Source organism: Vulpes lagopus, chromosome 8 (genome assembly GCF_018345385.1).
Source record: "Vulpes lagopus strain Blue_001 chromosome 8, ASM1834538v1, whole genome shotgun sequence".
Classification (NCBI taxonomy): Eukaryota; Metazoa; Chordata; class Mammalia; order Carnivora; family Canidae; genus Vulpes; species Vulpes lagopus.
Window position 1 is genome coordinate 117,385,147 of NC_054831.1, and position 21,888 is coordinate 117,407,034.

General features: G+C 49.0%; 1 protein-coding gene across 5 annotated transcripts in view; it reads right to left on the reverse strand.

Moving 5' to 3' along the window:
* Nucleotides 1-11,850, reverse strand: part of AZIN2 (antizyme inhibitor 2) — a 35,079-nt gene extending 23,229 nt beyond the window's left edge. For 3 of the 5 annotated variants that reach the window (XM_041766400.1, XM_041766401.1, XM_041766399.1), the window contains exons 1-6: nucleotides 11,493-11,850; nucleotides 10,643-10,812; nucleotides 8,702-8,875; nucleotides 2,286-2,458; nucleotides 1,135-1,269; nucleotides 231-396 (exon numbers count right to left, since the gene is read on the reverse strand). In XM_041766400.1, coding sequence (XP_041622334.1) covers nucleotides 231-396; nucleotides 1,135-1,269; nucleotides 2,286-2,458; nucleotides 8,702-8,875; nucleotides 10,643-10,747 — 753 coding nt within the window. In that variant the 5' untranslated portion in view covers nucleotides 10,748-10,812; nucleotides 11,493-11,850. The remainder of the gene's footprint in view (nucleotides 1-230; nucleotides 397-1,134; nucleotides 1,270-2,285; nucleotides 2,459-8,701; nucleotides 8,876-10,642; nucleotides 10,813-11,492) is intronic. The other 2 variants (XM_041766403.1, XM_041766402.1) reach the window with 2 other exon arrangements.
* Nucleotides 11,851-21,888: the final 10,038 nt, after the last annotated feature.

Here is a 21,888-nt window from a genome sequence, read left to right on the forward strand (position 1 = left end):
TGTGCTTGGACCAGAGTCAGAGAGAGCTGTCTACAGCCAGCTCTGCCGTATACTCAGAAAGTGACATAACCTTGAGGAGCCTTGGCTTGCCCAGCTGTATGTAACATGGGGCTAATAATCCAGTAAAGCACCAAGCACAGCACTCAGCACTGAGGACCCGCTCACAGTGCGGGATATGCCAGCTCTACCTCCCACCCAGCCCAGTACCACACTTCTGACCCCAGGGTTACCTCTTCGAATCTCACTTTGGCCCCCTCCAATCCAGGGAAGCCACCACCAAGGTCCAGGATGTGCATCCTGTGGCCCAGCTCAGCGCCCATTTCAAACACAAGACGGGCATCTGCGATGGACTGAGTATAGGCGTGAAGGTCAGGACAGCCACTGCCAACATGAAAACTGGGAAGGGAGGGAGAGCTTTGACTTACTTGTGGGGCCCCAGATGCCACTGTCTCAGCCCCAGCCAGGGGCAGCCTTGGATAGGCACACTGGACATTGTGCCCATTCTACAGATGTAGCAACTGAGGGCCCCAGAAGTTAAATGCATCACCAAGGGTCACACGGCAAGTGAGGAGTGGACAAGAGACTAGATCCAAGGTCCGTTGGTACTTGGTATCCGTCCCATCCCTTCATGCTGCCACTAGGGCTGAGCCCTCTGGGATGAGGACCAGGGCCCCAGAGTCAGCCATGTCTGTATGTACCTCTCAATCAGCACTGCGGCCTGCCTGTGCTTTAGTTTTCCCATTTAGAAAGTGGAGATAAGACCCCACAAGGCTGTGGGATAATGCACCTGAAGCATTTAGCACAGTGTCTGGCATATCCGAGGCACAGAATAAATGAAAGCTATACTATTAGGTCATTATCATGACTTCTTTCATATCCTTGCAAGAAAAGAGGCAGAGCAAAGGTGTGGCTGCACAACCTTTGGCCTACAGGCTGGTGTAACTCCTGCGAAGCCAGGCAGTGGAACACTCTGAACCTTCTTTCCAAAGAGAGACGGCTCTCCAATGGCAGGATTCTAGGCCTGGAAACAGGCGCTCCTTGGAGGCCCCGAGGAAGCTCTCATAGAGAATTGATTAATTCCTGGGGAAAGAGGCAGTGGGCCTGGCAGGGAGGGTGGGGCTTCTGGGCACTCACCTCACCCCCACCACCTCCACGTGGCTCCTCTTGGCATTTTCAAGCAGGTGTCTGCAGGATTTCAGCGATGCTCCAAACTTGAAGCTCAGGTGGCTCAGGGAGTGAGAGTCATCAGTAGCAATGCACAGAACCATCCTGAGGAGACATGCAGCGCACCTCTGCCGGGTGGACCCCACCCCCCCCACCCCAATCACGTCCTCTCTGAGAAAAGGGGTGTAAACTAAGAGCCGCCGCCCCCAACACAGGCCCCTGACCCCTTCCTGTCCCTGTACTGCCGGTCAGCCTCCAAGGCCCATCCAATCCATTTCCCTAAACGCCCTGGGCCCATCCCCGCGGCCCCTGCCCTGGTCCCGACCTCACCAGTTCTCCCCGGCAGCTCCACTTCCTCCGAATCAGCCTCTACACCAGCCAGGCTTTTCCAACTTTTCTTGTATGAGGGGAACCATTTTTTAAACACAGTCTTATTGAGAACCCCAATATCATATAAAACAGACAAAATGGAAGCTGCTTTGGGTGAACCAGAGTGGTCCACCACCTGGCCTCCCCATCACCCCAGGGAGGTCCTCCCCGGAATCCCCATGGTGTCAAACGACCACGTGAGAGCCACCACTGGAGCAAAACGTCTGGCCCCAACTCTGCCAAAGCCCAGTTACATCAGGTCCCTGCCCTGTGACCATGACTGACCAGCATTCATTATTGCCCTCACCTCCTCCCACATGGTATGTTCCAGCCACACCAAATTTCTGCTCATCCCTCAAATGCCCTGCACCATTTCCAACCTGCACACAATCTTTGCTGAAGCAGTTCACTCTGGTACACTGTTTGTGTGCCCTCTAATTCTATTCACTCCTCAGGCCCGCCTCGCATGCCACCTCCTTTGTGCAGCGGTCTTGGCCACCCCTCTTGCTCTCTCAGCCTGAGACCCTGACCTCCATAATACCACCGGCTTTTCTCTGTCTGGGCTGTCATGGGTATTTCAGCCTTTGTCCCAGTCAGGCCCTGGCATACTGGGTCCAGTCCAGGAGTGTCTGCCCCAACCTCTTGTGACTGTGGCCAGGTCCAGGGCAGGATCCTCTGTTCCATCTCTACTCCTCCCACCCCCTCTGCCCTCACACTCAGCCCAGCCTCCCCATGAGTGGTTCTCAGCTTACTTGGCACTGGGGTGGCTCTTTACCACCTTTGCCAGCTCCACCTCGTTGTCAAAGCTCAGCAGCCGGACCCCATGCTTGGCAGCATACTTGATCTGTGCAATTTGCTTACAGGGGTTGGCGTAGACGATCTTACTGGCAGGGACGCCAATACGCTGGACCAACTCCATCTCTGCCTGTGGGGTCCCAAAGGTGATGGTGAGGAGGCTCAGGGCCTACCAGGGCCCACAGAAGTTGAGGAAGCACAAATGAAGGGCAAAGTCACAGCTATGCATGGGGAGGTCCATAAAAAGTGGACCTTGTTTTTACACAACAAAAATGTGAAAATCAGGACTCAGGTTGGTTCACCATTCTTTGACAGGCAGGGTTGCCATGGACAGCTGTGCAGGTAGTACACTGTACAATTGAGGGGTGGGAGGTCCCATTCACAGAGAATCCATGGTAGACTTATATATCTATTACAGCTTCCTGGCAATAAAGCATCTCAGCCTCACAAAATCAGTATATTCATTATAATGAGTGTCTTAAGGAAGGGGTACATTTTCTAATTCACACAGACATTACATGGAGTCCTGATGGCCCTAACAATAGGTATCTGACACATTTTCCAGACAGATTTAATGTTTAATGAATATTCCTTGATGTATTGGAACATTCACCAGACAGGTTATCCCACATCCCAAGGCCTGCTGTGTGCCCAGTGCTGTGTTGGGTGACTCTGGCAACCCCTACCTCCCAAGGGGGCCTCCTCTTCCTCACCTTTACAGAACACTGTTCCACCTGATTGCTGCATGAATGGTACAGATAATGATGACAATGAGAGCAACCATTGTCACTGAGCACCTACCACAAGCAGGCAGCAAATGAGATGTTAGTAAACTTTTTCTATAAAGGGCCAAGAGAGCAAATAATTTAGGCTTAGTGGACCATGTAGGGTTTTTTATTTTAAGAATTTATTTATTTTTAGAGAGAGAAAGAGATCACCCATGCACTCGTGCATGAGCAGGAAGAGGGGCAGAGGGGGAGAGGGGGAAGGAGAAAGAATCCAAAGCATACTCTACACTGAGCATGGAGACTGACACAGGACTTGATCCCAAGACTGCAAGATCTCAGCCTGAGCTGAAACCAAGAGCCAGACACCAAACGGACTGAGCCACCCAGGTGCCCCAACCATATAAGTTCTATGACAACTACTCAACACAAAAGCAACCAGAGAGAGTGCATAAGTAAACGAGCATGGCTGCGATCCAATAAAACTCAACAAAAGCAGGCAGTGGCCTCACTCTGGATTCACTATTTTTTCTACTCCCTACAATAACCCCATCAGAGGGGTACCGGCTCCACTTGAGAGAGAAGGAAGCTGGTACTCAGAGAGGTGGTGCAGTAAGTAGGAGGCAGAACCAGCTTTCAAACTCAAGTCTCACTCTCCAGGATGGAGGGCAGGAAGTCAAGAAGCAGCCGGTTCTGAAACACTGTGGGAGACACTGGGCTATCTTTAGCCATCCTGAGTTTATAATAAGACTCCAATTTTAAGTTAGCCACTTTTTAGTATGAGGACCTTATGTGCATTATCTCATGTGATGCCTATAACTGTCCTGTGAAGCATTTATTGGCCACATTTTACAGAGGACCAAATTGAGTTTGGAGAAGTCCACCTGCCTGCAGAAACACAGCCAGTGAGTAGCAGAGTGGAACAGAGCTGGAATTGCTGCCCTCACAGCTGGCTTCCAAAGACTGTGAGTCTGAAAGGAGATGAAAAATGTGTTTTTGCCCCCAGTTTTACCACATGAGGTAAGAGGAAGAAACAATGGTAGCAGTCTGGGACTTGTGCTTTAGCTTTGATGATAAATACGTAATAAATATTGTTATTCATTGAAGGATTTCCATATGCCAGCCATTGCATTAAATATTTTATATACATTTTTATTTAATCCTCATAATAATCTTATGAGACAGAAAACAGAGGCTCAGAGAGGTTAAGTGACTTATCCAAAGTCACACAGCTTTTAAGTGGCAAAGCTGGGATTCTAACCCAGGACTGTCAGACTTTAGCACATGAGCTCTTAACCACAGTACTGTAACAGAGATTTCAACCTTGATGCTGAGTTGACAAATATTTCTTGAGAATTGATTGAGGTGCCAGGCTCTGTGACTGGTGCTAAAGAAAACAAGTGGTAAGTGAAGCAGACAAAATCTCTGGCCCTGTGGAGATCTTCGGGGAAGATAGGCAAGAACAAATGAGCACTAAATAATGAAGGAATTCTAAACACATAAGAACCCTAAAGAAAGAGCTCAGGATACTAGAGAGTGTGGGATGTGGGACCCTGGTGCCAGGAGCCAAGGGTAGCCTTTCTGAGAGTCAGAAAGTTAAGCTGAGCTCCACAGGTGGCCTCCCCCAGGCCCAGAGGGATAGAAGGAAGTTTCTGGTCAAGAGAGTAGCCTGTTCGGAGCTACAGATGCAGAATGTGCTCAGCCTGGTCAAGGAACAAGGAACGCAGGATGGCCTGGACCGGGAAAGCACAGTGGGGAAGATAAGGTTGCAGGGAAGTGGGCAGAGCCAACAGGGAGCCCAAAAAGGTTGATGTAGATTTCTATTTTATCCTGTGAGTCAAGGGAATCCATCTGAAAGGTTACATGAAGGGAAAGGGCACAGTCAGGTTTGTACTTTAAATGCAAGGTTTCAATGCATAAGGCTCTGAATACCATGCAAACGAGGACTCAGCAAGAAGCAAGAGGATTCTGGGGGGACTGGTCCCAACCGCCTTGGGCGAGGTAATAGCTGGGGGAGATGTGTTCTGGGGGACAGGGCTGGCCAGCATGGTGGTGGATAGCCTGTGGGGCTGTCTGACTCCATGCCCAGCAAGCCGGCTGGCCCTTCCCCAAGGGGAAGATCGTGAGTGCGTTTGAACACTCTGGGTTCCAGGCGTCCTGTGGTATCCAGGCAGCTGCTGGATATATAAGGTCTGGGCTGGAGATCAAAACGTAGGAGGTGGAGGCATATTGATGGTATTTACAGCCGTGGGAGGAGATGAAATCCCCCAAGAGGAGGGAGAGTCTACAAGAGAAAGGGAGCCCAAGACAGAACAGAATCCGGAGGAGCTTTCCCATTTAGAGAGAAGGAAGTCAGGCAGCCAGGATCTGCGGGGAGGGGAGGAGAAAGAACGTGTCCAGAAGGGGGGGAACAATACATAGGCTATTCATTCTTGTCACAGCAAACCTTGTCACAGCAACTCATGTCTGTACAGAAGGGGGGTGTCAACTTTCACAGGTGCCCAGGGGTCGGGGTGGGGGGCAGGTGCAGAGTAGCGCTCCCGTTCAGTTGATTGACTTCTGAAGTTTTTTAAAACTAGAAGCATAGGTTATCTTTGAGGGTTTTTAAGAAGAATATGTCACAAATGGGGAGCTGCTCTTCAGTGGGTATAAAGTTCCTGTCCTGCAAGATGAATTAAGTCCTAGAGATCTGTAGAACCATGTCTATAGTCAACAATACTGTGCTGTACACTTAAAAATGCATTAAGGGGGAAAAATGCATTGAGGGTAGATCTCACGTTAACTGTTCTTGTCACAAAAGCAAACAGTCGCTGTGTTAAATGTTGAGAGTCAGGATAAGAAGAGAACCAAGGAGTGTCCCTGACAAGGTCTAAATGCATGGGACAGATCTCCAACACCTGTCAAGTTTAAAGCATTGCGACACATAAATATCATTTATATTTTGTATATTTTCTATGGATCATATTTATAAGTATTTTTAAAATACCATATGCCCACCAACGTCAAACTCATAATGGCGATTATCTCTGGAGACATTAAGCTGATGGCCTACATGTGTGAGCGTTTGTGTGAATGAACCAATTCGTTATTTGAATAATTCAAAATGAATGTTTAAAATAAAGTGCTTACTGAATCCTGAAGATCCCTGGGGATGTTGGTAGAAATACCTCAGAGTTGTGAGAGTGGAAATGGGGAAGCATGCCTCAGATGCTGGAGATAAGGGAAAGAGCCAGGTGCACACAGACAGGCAAATGTAGACAACTCTGGCAGTGAAGAGGGAGCGTGGCACTGGGCTTGGGGGGTGGTGTGGTGTCCCGGGAAGGCTTTTTAAGATGGAAGGATGCTGATAGAGACAGCAAGAAAAGACAGGATGCAGGCAGGGGAGGTGACATAAGGTCCTTGTAAGGGTGAGTGGACATGCAAAGCATGGCCTGTGCCCTTGACCTGTCCATTGCATAAGTACACCCAGCCCTAGGTCAATGTTGGTCAAGTCATGGTGATATTAAAGCGTAGCCACTAGTGATGGCCAACCAGAAGAGGGCAGCCTCGGCCTTTCGAGAAAAGCTGTGCATCCTGGACCCAGTGTGATCCTCTCACCTGCAGGCAGGGGGCCTCTCACAGCTCTGGGGGCTTGCTAAGGCAAGCGTCACCAGCTGGGGCCCAGCTCTGCCATCCCCTCCCCAAGGACAATGAAAAGATGCAGTGAGAGAGCTGGAGACCCCACTGCCACTGGCCCTACTCAAGTGGCCACTTCCCAGCAAGTCACTCACCCTCGGCGCCTCCTTTGCTGTATGCTAAATGCTTCCTCACAAAGCTGTTGTCAGAATCAGGGTAATAATCATTACCTCACAGGATGGTTGCGAGAATAAATGAGATCACATACAGAAAACGCTCTGCAAAGTGCCTGGCACAACAGAAGCACTCCGCAACAGTACATGCTTTCAATGTCCCTGCGGACTTCCGAGGTCTTTCTAGGCCCTAACATCCTACACTCTGCTCTTTGGAGACCAGCCCTGAGGCCGGAAGGCCAAGCACACAGTGCACCACCTCTGGGTTTCCAGACACACAGGGCTAGTCAGGTGGTTTTGGTCCTGTTCTTCATCCCTAAACCAAGAAGGCTAGAAAAGGATCCCCTTCCTCTGATCCCAGAGCAGAGTCCCAGCATGCCACAGGCAAGCTGTGTGCAGTTGGCCCCCAGTCTCCTGGACTGTACATGGCAATCTCTCTCCCCACAGATCTCACAGGCTTTATGCAAGCACACGTGAAACAAAGTGTGCAAAGCAAGAGCAAATACCAAGGGGCTTTGAGGTGACAAAAGAGAAAGACTCCCCTATCACTAAGAGTGTTAACAGCATCTTTGATAAAGGTTAACCTGCTTGTTCTCACCATCCCACTGTGGTGTACACCTCTTTCCCACCCAGAATCCCTCTACCCCTCTCAGCCTGCCCAGGCTAGCTCTTCTCCTGTCTCCTCCAGTGTACCTTTCTAGAATCCTCCTCACAATATCCAACCATATTGCTGTCCAGGACTTAAAACAATCATTACTAATCACTTAAAAAAATAACAGTAATGACAATATCACAAAGCAACGCCCACCAGGTTTGCTCTTGCCTCACCTTTGCACTTGCTGTTCCCTCTGCCTAGAATGCTCTTCTAGTTATCCACTTGCTTGGTCCTTTGCTTCCTTCAGGTATGTATTCAAATTTCAGTGAAGCCTTCCCTGGCCAAACTACATAAAAGTACAATCCTTCCTCCCAACATTCCCTACCTCCCTTCCCCACTTTCTCTTTCTCCCTAGCATGGGACCATCTAAAATAATATAGATTTTCATTATTTAACTTGTTTGTTTTTTAGAAAACAAGTTTCATGAAAGAAAAGCCTTTTCTGTTTTTGTTTGTTCACTTGCTAAATCCCCACCCGGAATAGTACTTGCCCCCTTGTAGGTGCTCAAAAGAGGTCTGCTAAATGAATAAGTATATCCAAAGCTGTACTCTGAGGAAACTTTATAGCTTGGAGGCTTTCATTAACTAAGAACAGGATGAAAATATATAATCTAAGCATTCAACTCTAAGACAACAGAGCCTGCCTTACTCCACACTGTATTGCCAACCCTGGTGACACACTGACTAGCGCACTGTATGTAGTTCAATGAATAAAGAGTGATAGGAAATAAGCAAGTAAGTCTACAGAGAGAGCAGGAGGGGAATTAAGACAACAGCATTAATCTAGCTAGAAAGGCAGCAAAATTGGCAACACCACAGAATTCTCAAAGGATTAGCTGAGAAAATGTACTGTCACACATTATTATGACTATAAAAGAAAAAAAAACAATGATAAGAAGGTATTTTTGTTTTGTTTTAATTAGAGGAATACCATGTATAGCTCTATGCCAAGAAGCTTGAAAATCTCCATTAAAAAGGTGACCCACCTCCCCAGAGACACACAGTTCCAGTTCCCGTTTAGAACTTCTACGTTTGTTTCTCCCTCCTTCATCCTTTCCACCCCCTCCCAAGTGGGTGGCCCTTCCCAGAGGGTGGGGGCCAGCTGCAAGCCACCCCTGCTTCTCCAGGGCCCCTGGCAGCACCCCAGCCACATGCATGTGGAGCAGGCAACAAGGGTCAGTGTGCCAGCGGGGGCCAGGGGCTCACCTTGTTGGCACAGCTGAAGCCCAGCCCCAGCTCAGCCAGGACTTTCAGCACACCCGGGCTGCTGTTGCACTTGACAGTGTAGAAGGGCCGGATTCGTGGCAGGCACTTCAGAAGACAGAAGTGCTTCCTCACGACAGCACCGAGGTCCGCCACGAAGAAGGCAGCCACGTCACCCTGCACAAGAAGAGGGAGTGTGAGACCCCACTCGGCTCCCTCCTCCTGCGTGCCATCTGCAGTCTTCCCAGGGACCCACCCCAAGCCCAGCTCTGGCCACCCAAGCCACCTTGCTCAAAAATTCTCTGGACCCAAGGCAAACTCCCCAGCCCATGTTTGGAGTTCTGTGATCTGGCTCCAGCGCCTCCCCTCGCTGCAGCTCAAGCTCCAGCTACACACTGGAGCATTTGCACAAGAGCTCCAAACTCTTGTTCCCACCATGCCCTTCAAGCAGAATACCCTTGTCCCTACTAGGATCTGGCAAATTCCCAATCTACCTTCAAGTCTCACCTCAAATGTTACCTCCGCAGAAACAATAAGGCAACTCTGGCTTTAATGCTCTCACTGGGGGCATCTGGGTGGTTCAGTCAGTTAAGTGTTGTTTGCCTTCAGCTCAGGTCACGATCCCAGGGCCCTGAGATTGAGCCCCACCTCGGGCTTCCTGCTCAGCGGGGAGCCTGCTTCTCCTTCTCCCCTTCCACCCACTTATGCATGCGCGCGAGCCTGCTCTCTCTCTCTCTCTCTCTCTCTCTCAAATAAATAAAATCTTTTTTAAAAATGCTCTCACTGCATTTTATACATGCTTTCAAAGTATCAGAACTGTATATACATTTGTCTTCCCCAGAAAAAAGATAAATTCCTTGCAGGCCAAAGCCATGGCCTGCAGCCCACTGCCTTTCACAGAGAGGTGCTCGCTGAAGCCTTGAGCTAGTCCCACTGCCACTGTGACCCATTCCTGTGAATGACTGGTCACCACAGATTTGCTGGGGACAAAACATGTACAAAGCTCTGGGTAAGACAGCATTACTTAAACCCTCACTGGGACTCAGTTTCCCTTTTATGCAACTTTTTTTTTTTTTTTTTTTACTTAACTCCACTTGGTGTCTGACATGCTCAGGGATGGAGATGACCAGACAGGGCTCTAGCCCTGCAAGGGCTTGGGTCTTGAAGACAACAAACCCTCTAAGCAATTACAAGCCCGGTCAATAAATGCTCCACAGGAGTTTCTACACAATGCAGTGAAGGCCACAGACAAAGGAAATACAAAATTGGCCTGGGAGATGAGGACAGTGACACTGATGAGTAATAAGGACGGAAATAGGTAAGAGCTAGAGAAGCCGGCAAAAGGGCATTCCAGGCACAGGGAATAGCCTGGGTGAAGGGGTATAACAGAGCACATAGCATCATTGGGAAATACAGCTGTGGTTGGGCTCTGATGGAGCATGATACACCATGGGCCATGCCAGGAGCGGAGCTATGAAGGCAGAGCCCTGGCTTGACCCTGCAGGCAGTGGGGAACTGTCAGACAGTTCTGAGTTTCAGCATGGCTGTGATAAAAAGTCAGAGCAAGTGGGATGAGGCAGGGAGGAGATTAGCAGGGCCCCTAGAGAGATGAGGTCTGAACTACAAAGCCAGGACCCAGAAGAGTACCCTGGCAGGTGGTATAAGATAAGGAGCTTGGTGGTGCCCTGATGATGTGTGGTGAAGCCAGACTCCCAGGTTTCTGACCTAGAGAGCTGGACAGACAGTGGTGCTGTTTCATCAGGGCAGGCAGAAAGGGCAAAGTTTGGGGGCAGGATATGGGGGTAAAATGAGCCTGTCTCTGGCCAATTGGCCAATAGCAAGGACTGACTGCCAAATATGAAGGGAGATGGGAGCCAGAGGAGTCCTTCCAGAGAAGGCAGCTGGGCCTCTACAGGGAACCCACCCCCACTCCCGGCCCCTCACCGCGGTGGCCTGTGAGGCCCCCAGAGTGAGCTCCTCCAACAGGTCTCGGGTGCTGAAGCCCTCCTCCACCATCACAAAGTCCGTTTCGCTCAAGTAGCCAGCCATGCCGAGGAGGAGCCGATGGGCTGGATGGAGCCGCCGCCCCGCCGCCTTAGAAAGTATGCAACACACTGAAGGGGTGGGGAGGAAGGGGGTTAAAGTGAGGGGGCCGCTGAGGGGCTGCCCTCCCCAGCCCCTCTGACCTCCCCAAGCCAGGACGCCCAGTCCTGTCACACCCCGCTGCTAGCACAAGCCTAGGGAGCCTGGGTTCCTTGGCAAGGGTGGGGACAATCGGGAATCCTGGACTGGGACAAGGCATAACATGCCTAGATGTCACTGCCTCCCCGAGCCTCAGTTTCCCCATCTGTAAAATGGATGGATTATTTTGAAGCTCCTTCTCAGTTATGATATTCGGGTTTCAGCAAAAACGGAAAGAACGAGTGGGAGCAGGAAAGCCAAGAAGCTCGGGTGGGGAAGTTTTCAGTGGACCCTCAGTCTTGACCACGCCCAACTAAAAGAGGCTGGGAGTGGCCCCACCAAGGAGTCTCAGCCCCAGAGCAGGAGCTTAGATTCGAGTCTGCCTGGGCTGCGTGACCTTGGGTACGCCCTGTCCCCTCTCCGAGCCTCAGTTTCACCGTTTGTAAAGGCGGTGGGGGGGGGCTAGTTCTGACGCGCTAGAATTCTAAGCGTGCCTGGGGCCACATGGTGGGTAGAGGTCGCGGGCTCCCGGGCGGGAACCCAAGGCTGAGGTTCTGCCCGGGGGAGCCCGCCCGAGTGCAGGGCCGAGGACCCGCCCCCCACACCCCCTTACCAAGCCCCGTCCTCCTTCGCGGGGGCCAGAGCCAGGCGCGCTGCTAGGGGGGGTCGCCGGTGACCTCGAAACTTGTGCAACACCCCGAGGAGGAGTGGCAGTTGCGGAGCCGAGGCCCCTGCTGGGAGGAGGCAAGGGGGCCGGGGGCAGGTCAGCACTGGAGCCGGGGGCGCCCGCTCCCGGAGGCTCCCCGAGCCACTCCCCGCACTCGCCTTAAAACGCATTTACACGGCTTCGGCCCATAGGTCTCCCCAGCGAGTGAATCGGATCCTCGGCGCCTCCGCTCGCCCGCTCCCCCCGGCTCGGGCCCCGCGGCCTGCGCCCCGCCCGCCCAGCAGCCACCGACCCCACGCCCCGCCCGCCGCCCGCCGCCCGCTTATATAAGCCCCGCCCCGGCCCCGCCCCTGGTGCCCAGGCCCCGCCCCACTCTGCCCCCTCCGTCGCCCTGGCAACCGGGTGCCGCCATCCCATTGGTCGATTCCGACATAAAGCATTCAGCTCTGCCACCCTTGCTCTGCAAACCTGAGTAAGCTTCAATCCTCGCAGCCGAGCGTGCTCCGCGGCTACCCCACGCTGGGAAACGGGAACTGCAGAGCCGCCACCTCAGAATCCCGAGCGCCTACGCGCTGGGAAGCTTAGGGCCTGGATCTTGGATCTCAGGGAGCGCGCAGGAAGCCACGAGGTTTCCTATTTGCTCCGGGAAACCTTCTCTGACTACCTCCACTCGGGGTGCCTCTCCTCTCCTCTGGTGGTCTGCTCATTCATCCCTCACAGCCCAGGTCAAATGTCATCTACTTTTCTAATAAAGGCCTCATTATCTCCTCCAGCATCTTCTCTGCTTCCTCCAACTCAAAATCCAGCTAAAATGTCTTCAGAGATGTGACTCTCCCAGCTCAGGGCAATCTCTTCCTTCATCTCACCCTCTGAATCGGGCAAACTCCTACTCACCTTCAAGTAAAATGTCTCCTCCAAAATGCATTCTCTGACTTCCTCAACATAGAGCTTTTTTTTTTTTTTTTCTCTTCTGTACCTGACAGACTCCTGCTCACCTATCAAAGTTCAGTATAATGTCACCTTCCCTGTTGAGCGTCCCATGACTTTCCTAGCCTGGAGGGACAATGGAACTCACAGCAGTCATATCTGTGTGGACTCCTCACTCATTGGGCTCTTGTTACCCAGAGCATGAGATTCCTGTTGTTGCTTTACACTTCTTGTTTGGTTATACTTCTCAGCTATTTTCTGAACTCCCAAGGGCAGGAACTCAGTGCCTGACTCTTCTGAATGCCCAGTGCCTGGCATGAACAAGAGTGCTGAAGAAGATTCAGTATCTGTGTTACTCAAAAGCTAATTCAAAAGTTCATCTGAGGGGTGCCTGCATGGCTCAGCCCACTGGGCATCTGCTTTCAGCTTGGGTCATGATCCTGGAGTCCTGGGATGGAGTCCCATATACAGATCCCTGCTCAGTGGTCTGCTTCTCCCTCTGCCCCTCCTGCTCCCCATGCTCTCTCTCTCTCTTTCTCTCTCTCTCTCTCAAATAAATAAATAAAATATTTTTAAAAAGTTAATCTGAAACAGTGATCATACAAGAATAGCCAAGACATTCTTTAAAAAAAAAAAAAGGACTTCCTCTACCAGATATCAAAATATTTTATAAAGCTAGTCTTTAAAACAACATGTTGCTGTGCAGGAAGAGACAGCAGTAGAACAGAACAGAGTCTAGAACAGTCTCATGCATATTGGAGAATTTGATATGTAATGGGCAGCATTTCTAATCAGTGGGGTTAAAGGGCTTTTTAGTCTAACACCTGTGCTTATGTTCTCTGCCAGACTGTAGGCTTCTTGAAAGCAAGAGACACTTCTTATCCTGCCTTGTATCTCCCTAGGGCATCCTGTGCAATCTAATCAGAATATGCCTAGCATACATATGATATAGACCATGGGAGTATGGAAGAGCCATTTTCTACTCCTCACTCAGCCTGGCCACATGACCACTGGTTGGGTCATCCTGATTAGACCAAGGTTACCTCTGCCTGGCTTGATTTCCCCTCCATGAACAGAGAGAGTTCAGACTGAATGAATTTTCTAGGCCCTTCTGCCTTGAACCTTCTTGCTTTTATGCATAGGAGCAGCCTTTCAGTCCACTTCACAGGATGGGTCATTTGCAGGTCATTGCAGGTCCCTGCTTTGAGAGATTTGTAGTCATTTGCACCATGATATGAACTAGTGACTAAGATCCTCCTGAGACTAAATATCTACTGATTAGGAGGAGGTAGACCAGCATGACTATGGCAGAGACCTCAAAGAGAGTCCTCTAGAAAAGATGATAGTAAGAGAAGAGGAGGGACACTCTAACAAACTTTGGCTCTGCTTTTTTTTTTTTAATATTCTCTGAGCTGGCTGTATTTGGATACCATGGCTAAGTCCCCCTTACTAACTCTTTTATTACTTGGTACATGGTAAAGCGCATGGTGGACACATTTAGTATTTTTATTAAATGAATCAAACAAGGTAAGAAGGAACAAGCCAGAATGCACTCTGTCCATTTGTAATTTGTCAAGGGTTAGTAGTCAGAACAGAAAAATCTGTAACCTGGGCTGGATACAGATAAGCTGTGGATTTATTTTTTTCCCTACTGGGTATGTGATGTCAGTGAATCTCCATGACAACTCTATGTCATAGGGGCTATAACTGTTCCCATTTTACAGATGACGAATCTGAAAATCAGAGAAGTTCTGTAACCTGCCCAGGGTTACATAGCAAGGGAAGCTGGAGCCAGATTTACACCCAACCATCCCAGTTTAGCCTTTATGTGCACCTGCCAACCAGTGCCTGGTCATTTTGGCCCCAGCTCAACAAAAGCCACCCAGTCATCCTGCTGGCATCCAAGCCAGAGGCTGGTGGCCCCTCTTCTGCCAGTCTCTTGTACCACTGTTATCCATGCACAGCTCTCAAAAACATGTGGCTGAAGCAGGACAAAGAGCCTTTGATCTCTGGCCAGGATGACGTCAGTCAATATCAACCTATTCTTCCTAAATAAAAATGCCTTACGTGTGTAGAGAACTGGAGGGTTTATGAAATACTTTCTGGCTCATCATTTCATTCAGGCTTCCCAGTGCCTCATGGGATTGGACATCGGTTCAATTTGGGTTTGGCTGAGGAAAATAAAAGGTCAAAACTCACAAAGTGAGGAACAAACACAGGTTTATCCTTCTATGTCTATAGTATACCGTTGGAGGTGGGCAGTCCACGTCTGGCGTGGCAGCTCCACAAAGTCATCAGGAACCAAGGCTCCTCCCCTCTTTCAATTCTGCCATCCTTAGTTCCTGGGCTTTAGCCTCATGGCCCAACATGGCTGCTGGAGCATTCACAGGGCTAACATTTAATCAGTATGACTTGTTCATGTTCAGTATCCCCTCTGACGCATCAGTGCCCATCTCCGTGCCAACTGTCGACTATGTTGACCATGTTAAGTACCAGCGCTACACACTGCAGTCACCAGGAGAGCTTGCTCAGGCGGCCATCAGCCATTGCACATTGGTTAATTTCCTAGGGCTGCTGTGCCAAAAACTGGGTGGCTTGAAACAAGATACTTATTGTCTCACAGTTCTGGAGGCTAGAAGTCCAAAATCAAGGTGTTGGCGTGCCATGCTCTCTCTGATGGTTCTAGGGGAGAATCTTCCCCTGCTCATATGGCTGTCTTCTCACTGTGTGTCTTCACGTCAACTTCCCTGTGTCCAAATTTTCCCTTTTAATAAGGACTCTAATTATATTGGGTGAGGGCCCACCCTAATGGCCTCATTTTAACTTGATTATCTATATAAAGAGCCTATTTTCTTTTTTTTTTTTTTTAAGATTTTATTTATTTAAGAGAAAGAGCAAGAGAGAGAGTACAGGCAGAGGGTTAGGAACAGGGGGAGGGATAGGAAGGGGGGAGGGGCAGAGGGAGATGAGAAGCAGGGAGCCCTCAACTGGCAATGACATGATGGAGCTCCATCCCAGGACACTGGGATCATGGCCTGAACCAAAGGCAGACCGTTAACCCATTGAGCCACCCAGGCACCCCAGTAAAGACCCTATTTTCAAATGAGATCACATTCTGCAGTACTGGGGCTTAGAACTTTCACAGAATTTTGGGGAGGTGGGGACACAGTTCAATCCATACCACTACTCAACACTTCCTTTCATATCATTGTCTAAAACATACTCAGCGCCACATAGCAGCAAGGGATGGGAGAAAGCAGAGTCTTTAGTACGGTACATTGTTGCTTTTTCCACCCCAATAAAGTCAAAACACTAAAGAAAAAAGGAAACTGGATATCATACAGAGGCTGGAAATGTTATTTCCCCCTTTTACAGATCAGTATACCAGGTCAGAATGATTATGGGATTTGGACCATAGGAAGAAATGGAAAGAGAAGTAAATAAGCATCGTGGAGCACTGGATGGGCAACAGGCCCTGACCATGTTGAATATTGACAATGACTGCATTTAATCTTTAGACAGCCCTGCAAAATTCTCATTATTACTCCCATTTTATTTATTTTTAAGATTTTATTTATTTATTTGACAGAGGGAGAGCACAAGTTGGGGGAGGGGCGGAGGGACAAGCAGGCTCCCCACTGAGCAGGGAGTCTGACGTGGGGCTCAATCTCAGGAGCCTGAGATCACGATTTCAGCCAAAGGCAGATATTTCACCAACTGAGCCACCCAGGCTCCCCTATTGGTTCCATTTTACAGATGAAAAAATTGGGGTTAAATCCTGTGTTTAAGGTCACACAGTTAGTGAGTAACAGAGCTGGGACTTAACTTTGATCTGGCAAACTTTATGCCTATGAGATAGACCCTAGGAATGGAGCAGGAAGCCAGAACAAAGAAAGCAAAGACCAAACCAAGAGCAAACAACAGGAGACCCAAGAGAGGCTGGAACTCAGAGTCAGACACAAGATGAACTGGCAGAGGGGTGCCTGTTGGTGAAGTGTCTGTCTTTGACTCAGGTCGTGATCCCAGGGTCCTGGGAGTCACATCTGTATCAGGCTCCCTGCTCAGCGGGGAGCCTGCTTCTCTCTCTCTCTCCACCTGCTGCTCCCCCTGTTTGTGTGCATACTCTCTCCGTCAAATAAATAAATAAAATTAAAAAAAAAAAAAAAAAGATGAACTGGCAGAAAGGGCATCAACTGCAAACTCCCGGAAGGCATCAGTGAAAGGGAGACTCTGAAGCAACCCGGAGCTGAAAGCAGTCATAGGCATTGTAAGGTCAGAACTGTCTTCAAGTTAAGGATGGAAACGAATAGGGATCCCTGGGTGGCGCAGCGGTTTAGTGCCTGACTTTGGCTCAGGGCGCGATCCTGGAGACCCGGGATCAAATCCCATGTCAGGCTCCCTGCATGGAGCCTGCTTCTCCCTCTGCCTGTGTCTCTGCCTCTCTCTCTCTATGTGTGACTATCATGAATAAATAAATAAAATCTTGAAAAAAAAAAAAAGATGGAAACGAATAATACCAGCAGCCACCATGGATAGAGCATCTTCTGGGCCCCGGGCACCACATTATGCACTTCGTGGTAATAATAGCTAACATTGCCAGAGTACTTGCCATCTCATGGCCTTGCTGTAAGACGGATGTAACCCCTGACCTCACCGCCACCCTATGTGATGTCTGCTGTTGGTATTATAGGGGAGGCAACACACAGGAGAGGCTAACCTCCTCCAGGTCACACAGTGAGTGTGTGGTACCACTATGCTACATACATTCCTTCCATCCTCACAGCAAGCCTGCCAGGCAGGAATTATTGCTCTCATTTCACTGTGGAGGAATCTGAGGCCTAGAAAGGCCAAATGATATTTCTCAACATCACACAGCTGGCAGGTGGCAGTGCCAGGACTCAACCTCAAGGCTGCACGGTGAGGAAATTGGAATGGCATAGCCCAGGGTCATGTGAGAGCAGACCTTGGACCCTGACTCTGGGAACCCAGAATTCTAGTTATTAGTGAGGTGTCTGTGTCCCCTGACACAGAGGCAGGCAGAACCAAGCATTGGTGAGGCACTGAGCAGCAGAAGTTCGAGGATGTTGACTGAATGTAGGGCTATTGTGACACCCCTTCCCTACACAGACAAGGTGCTGAGATGCTGAATTTGGTAGTTTGGATCACTTTATGTTTACTTTCACTCTTTTTCAGGCTGAGCAGAAATGTGAAAAAATAGTAATAGGGTGTGACAATTAAGGAATTCCCACACCCTCTCCCAAGCCGGACCTGAGTCATTTCTGACAAATGTGATAGGAAAACAATAACAACCAAATACAAACTACTCAGCTGAAAATCCTCCCTTTCTCCAGGGGCCAACCCCGGGAGCCGCACAGGAGGGAATGGAAAAAAACCAGGACCCCTCCCACCTTCTCCAGTGGTTCTCAGATGGGTGTGCAGCAAAATCACCTGGAAGCCTTGTCCAAACAGAGGTCTGGGCTTCACCCCAGAGTTTCAGATTCAGTAAGTCTGGGGTAGGCTGGACAATATGCATTTTGGACAAGTTCCCAGGTGATGCTGAGGCTGCTGGCCCAGGAACCACACTTTGAGAACCCCTGCTTCAATCAACTTGAAGCATAGCAGGCAAAGAGGTCAAAGCTGTGTACTCTTGAAAGAGGTATCAGGGTCTTATCATCAGAGGTAGGATGGGGCAAAAACCATCCTGGGCTGAACATTTATCTAGAGCCATACTGTCTCTAGATAACAAGAAAACGCATTTCAGGGGTAGATAAGCCTCTATCCATCTCCTGGCTGTGTGACCTCGGCAAACTTACTTATCCTGTGTGAACCCCCCCTTTAGTCATCTATAAAATGGCCACAGGAATACTTACTTCCTAGAACTGCTGTAAGGAATCCATGAGGATTGTAAAAGCTTTTGCCTAGTGCCTGGTACATACCTTCATAAATGCATTCTAAGTAGTACCAACTACTTTTATTACCCTGGGATGCAGGAGGCCAGAGTAGAAAATCCAGAAACGTATCAGAAGGATACTGCTGAGGCAGTGTGGGAGAAGCAGCCCCACAGGGAGGTGTCTGCGGACCTGAGCTGAGGGACACCCAGCAGGGGTCAGGGGCTCAGGGAGAGTCAACCTAGTATGAGGAGGTGGGTTAGGTATAGTTCCATTCCATTCCCCCAAGAAATTGGGACCAGGTCCCATGTGCTGAGCACTGAGTCACGCAAGCCTGACCCAAGCTGGGCATCTTTCTCAATTACTGTAGTGGTCATGTTCTCTTCTGGACAACTGCTCATTCACACACAGGAAAGGTGGGGCCAGGCAAACATGTCTGTATCTCAGGGTTCTCTGCTCCCCTCCCCCTCCGCTGACTAAACATCCCCACATTCTTAGGCCTCCAATGAACGCACCAGTCAGAGATAGAGAGACTGTGCGCCAGTCAGATAGGGAGACTGTACTCGTGTGATAGGTCAGAGCCAGAGTCAATGGATCCACTCTAGAGGGAGCCAGAGGCTTCTAGCCACACCTGGTGTCTGTGAGAGACTCTGGGTCTTTTGGGTAGGCCTCTTCACAGAGGCCACTTAGCAGAGTCCTTAATGACATGGACAGCAGGCCTCCTGCCCTTGAAAGGCACACTGTCACTTCCTCTGCATTCTATTGGCTGTAGTAGGTCATAGAGCTGTCCCAGATTCAATGTGGGATGAGTCTGGTTCGCTGGGACCATCTTGGGAAACTAGCTGTCACAAAAGCCATCCAATCTCTGTTCTGCCCACTACCCTGACTCTGTCTGAGACATGCTCATCATCTCTAGCCCAGAGGTCTACAACAATTTTCTTTTTTTTTTTTAATTTTTTTTTTTAATTTTTATTTACTTACGATAGTCACAGAGAGAGAGAGAGAGAGAGAGGCAGAGACACAGGCAGAGGGAGAAGCAGGCTCCATGCACCGGGAGCCCGACTCCAGGATCGCGCCCTGGGCCAAAGGGAGGCGCCAAACCGCTGCGCCACCCAGGGATCCCCTACAACAATTTTCTAAGTAATCCCCCTGTACTGTTCCTTCCTGTCAATTTAGTCCCCACACAGCCCCCAGAGTTATTAAAATGCAAATAATGGCAAAATGCAAATTAAGTCACTCCCTATTTCAAAGGCTGCAAGACTTCCCTGTTGCTGATGGGGTAAAGTCCCCAATTCCTGACATCACCTCCCATCAGGGACCTGGCTCCAGCCTCCTCTCTGCCCAGTTCCTAGCTCTCCTGCCACCACCTCGCCCACTGTCCTATGGGTCCTCCAACCCACTTCACCCTTTCCTGGGGCTTGGCCTTTGCTGGTCCCTCTGCCTAGAACATTATCCCCACCTCTTCACCTGCCCTGCTGCTGCTCATCCTGCAGGTTTCTGTGTAAATGTCCTTTCCTTAGAGAAGCTGTCCCTGACACTTTGAATCAGTCAATACATTTTTTATTTTTAATTTTTTTTTTGTAGTGAGTAAGAAAAAATTCCACTCACATTGGCTCAAGCCAAAGGCAGATTTCTTTTTGCCTCATGTATGGAAGCCACTGGAGGGGAAAAGTTCAGATGCAGACTTTGCTTCAGATCTCAGTTCTGCATTCCTCGGGACCTGTTTCTTCCTCAGGTGGACTCTCACAACAGCACCAGGCCTGGACCCCAGGACTGTCTCCTCAGCCCTGTCTCTGATTGGCTGGGCCCGGGTCTAGAGCCACCCCTCTCCCCCAGGTGGGAGATGGGGTCAATATGGAAAGACAGTGAAAAAAGGGCGGTTCCCCAAAGGAAAAATAGGTTGTCATTACCTAAAGAAGAGGATTGCATTCCAGGCAGGTAAAAACCACTAATGTATCCCCTTTCTCTCTTTGCTGACATTCTTAAGTGTTCCCTTCACATATTCAGGCACTCTCTGTCTCTTTTTTTTTTCTTTAATAATCAAGTTATTTTTGAGTAATCTCTATACCCAGTGTGAAGCTTGAACACACAACCCTGAGATCAAGAGTCACGTGCTCCACTGACTGAACCAGCTGGGCGCCCCTCAGGCACTCTCTTGCCTTAGGCTCTTCCCACAGGCTGCTCCCTCTGCCTAGAAACTTTTCTTCTTTTTTAAGAATATAAAACCATGGGGCACCTGGGTGGTTCAGCCGGTTAAACAGCTGTGTTCGGCTCAGGTCATGATTTCAGGGTCCTAGATCAAGCCCCCTATCTGTCTCCCTACTCAGCAGGGAGTCTGCTTCTCCCTCTCCCTCTGCCCCTCTCCCTCTGCCCCTTCCCTTGCTTATGCTCTCTTTCTCTCTTAAATAAATAAAATTATACATATACATATATATATAAATTCTTTAAAACAATATTTTGAAAATTCATACAGAGAATTTCTAAAAATAGTATATACCCTTCACCTAGATTCCCCAAATATTAACATTTTAACACTATTTGTATCATTCTTTTTCTCTGTGTACATGTATATTTATATATGGGTGTATACACAAGCATACTGTGTATCTACTTATATCTAAGTGTCCATATAATTTATTTTTTCTGAACTATTTGAGAGTAAGCGGCAGACATAATTTCCCTCTACCTCTAATATATCAGCTGTGTATTTTGCTGGGACTGTGCTTCTTCAAGGTGTCCATATAACTCACTTGGATATGGCACATCTCACCTCTTTCAAGTCTTTGATCAAAAGAAATCTTCTGAGGCATCTGGTGGTTCAGTCAGTTGGGCATCTGCCTTTGGCTCAGGGCATGATCCCAGGGTCCCTAAATTAAATTAAATTAAATTAAATTAAATTAAATTAAATTAAATTAAATTAAATTAAAAAAGAAAGAAACCTTCACAAGGAGGCTGACCTGATCCTCCTTGTAAAATGTCAACCCACCCACCCCTCCATCCCACCACGCACTGTTTTCACTCTCAGGTCTTACCCTCTCTTTACGTTTTCTTCTTTGGCAATACATTTCACTTTATAGGATACATTGGAATTTATATATTAAGTCTATGTATTTTAAACTTCATAAGGACAAGGAACTTGTGTTCACTGAAATATCCCATGCTCCTAAACCAGTACTTAGCAGATAGCAGATGGTCAATAAATACTTTTTGAATGAATGAATGAATGAATGAATGAATGAATGAATAGGGCCACCTAAGATCAGCACAAATGAGTAACACAGTGCAGGCCCTGCCACAAGCCAGGCACTGTTTTCGAAGCTGTTCTGTAATGTCCTCTGATGCTGCCTAGGCTCTCCAGGGGACCATCTGTGATGCTGGTTCACATAGCCCCTAGCCATTGCAGGGTTGACCCAAGACAAAATTAGGAGATTTTAATTTTGCCATTGTTACCCTTGACTTCCCTCTCTCTCATTCTCCTCCCCTAAAGCCATCCTTTACCCTATTGTGCCTCTACCTCAGGGTGACCA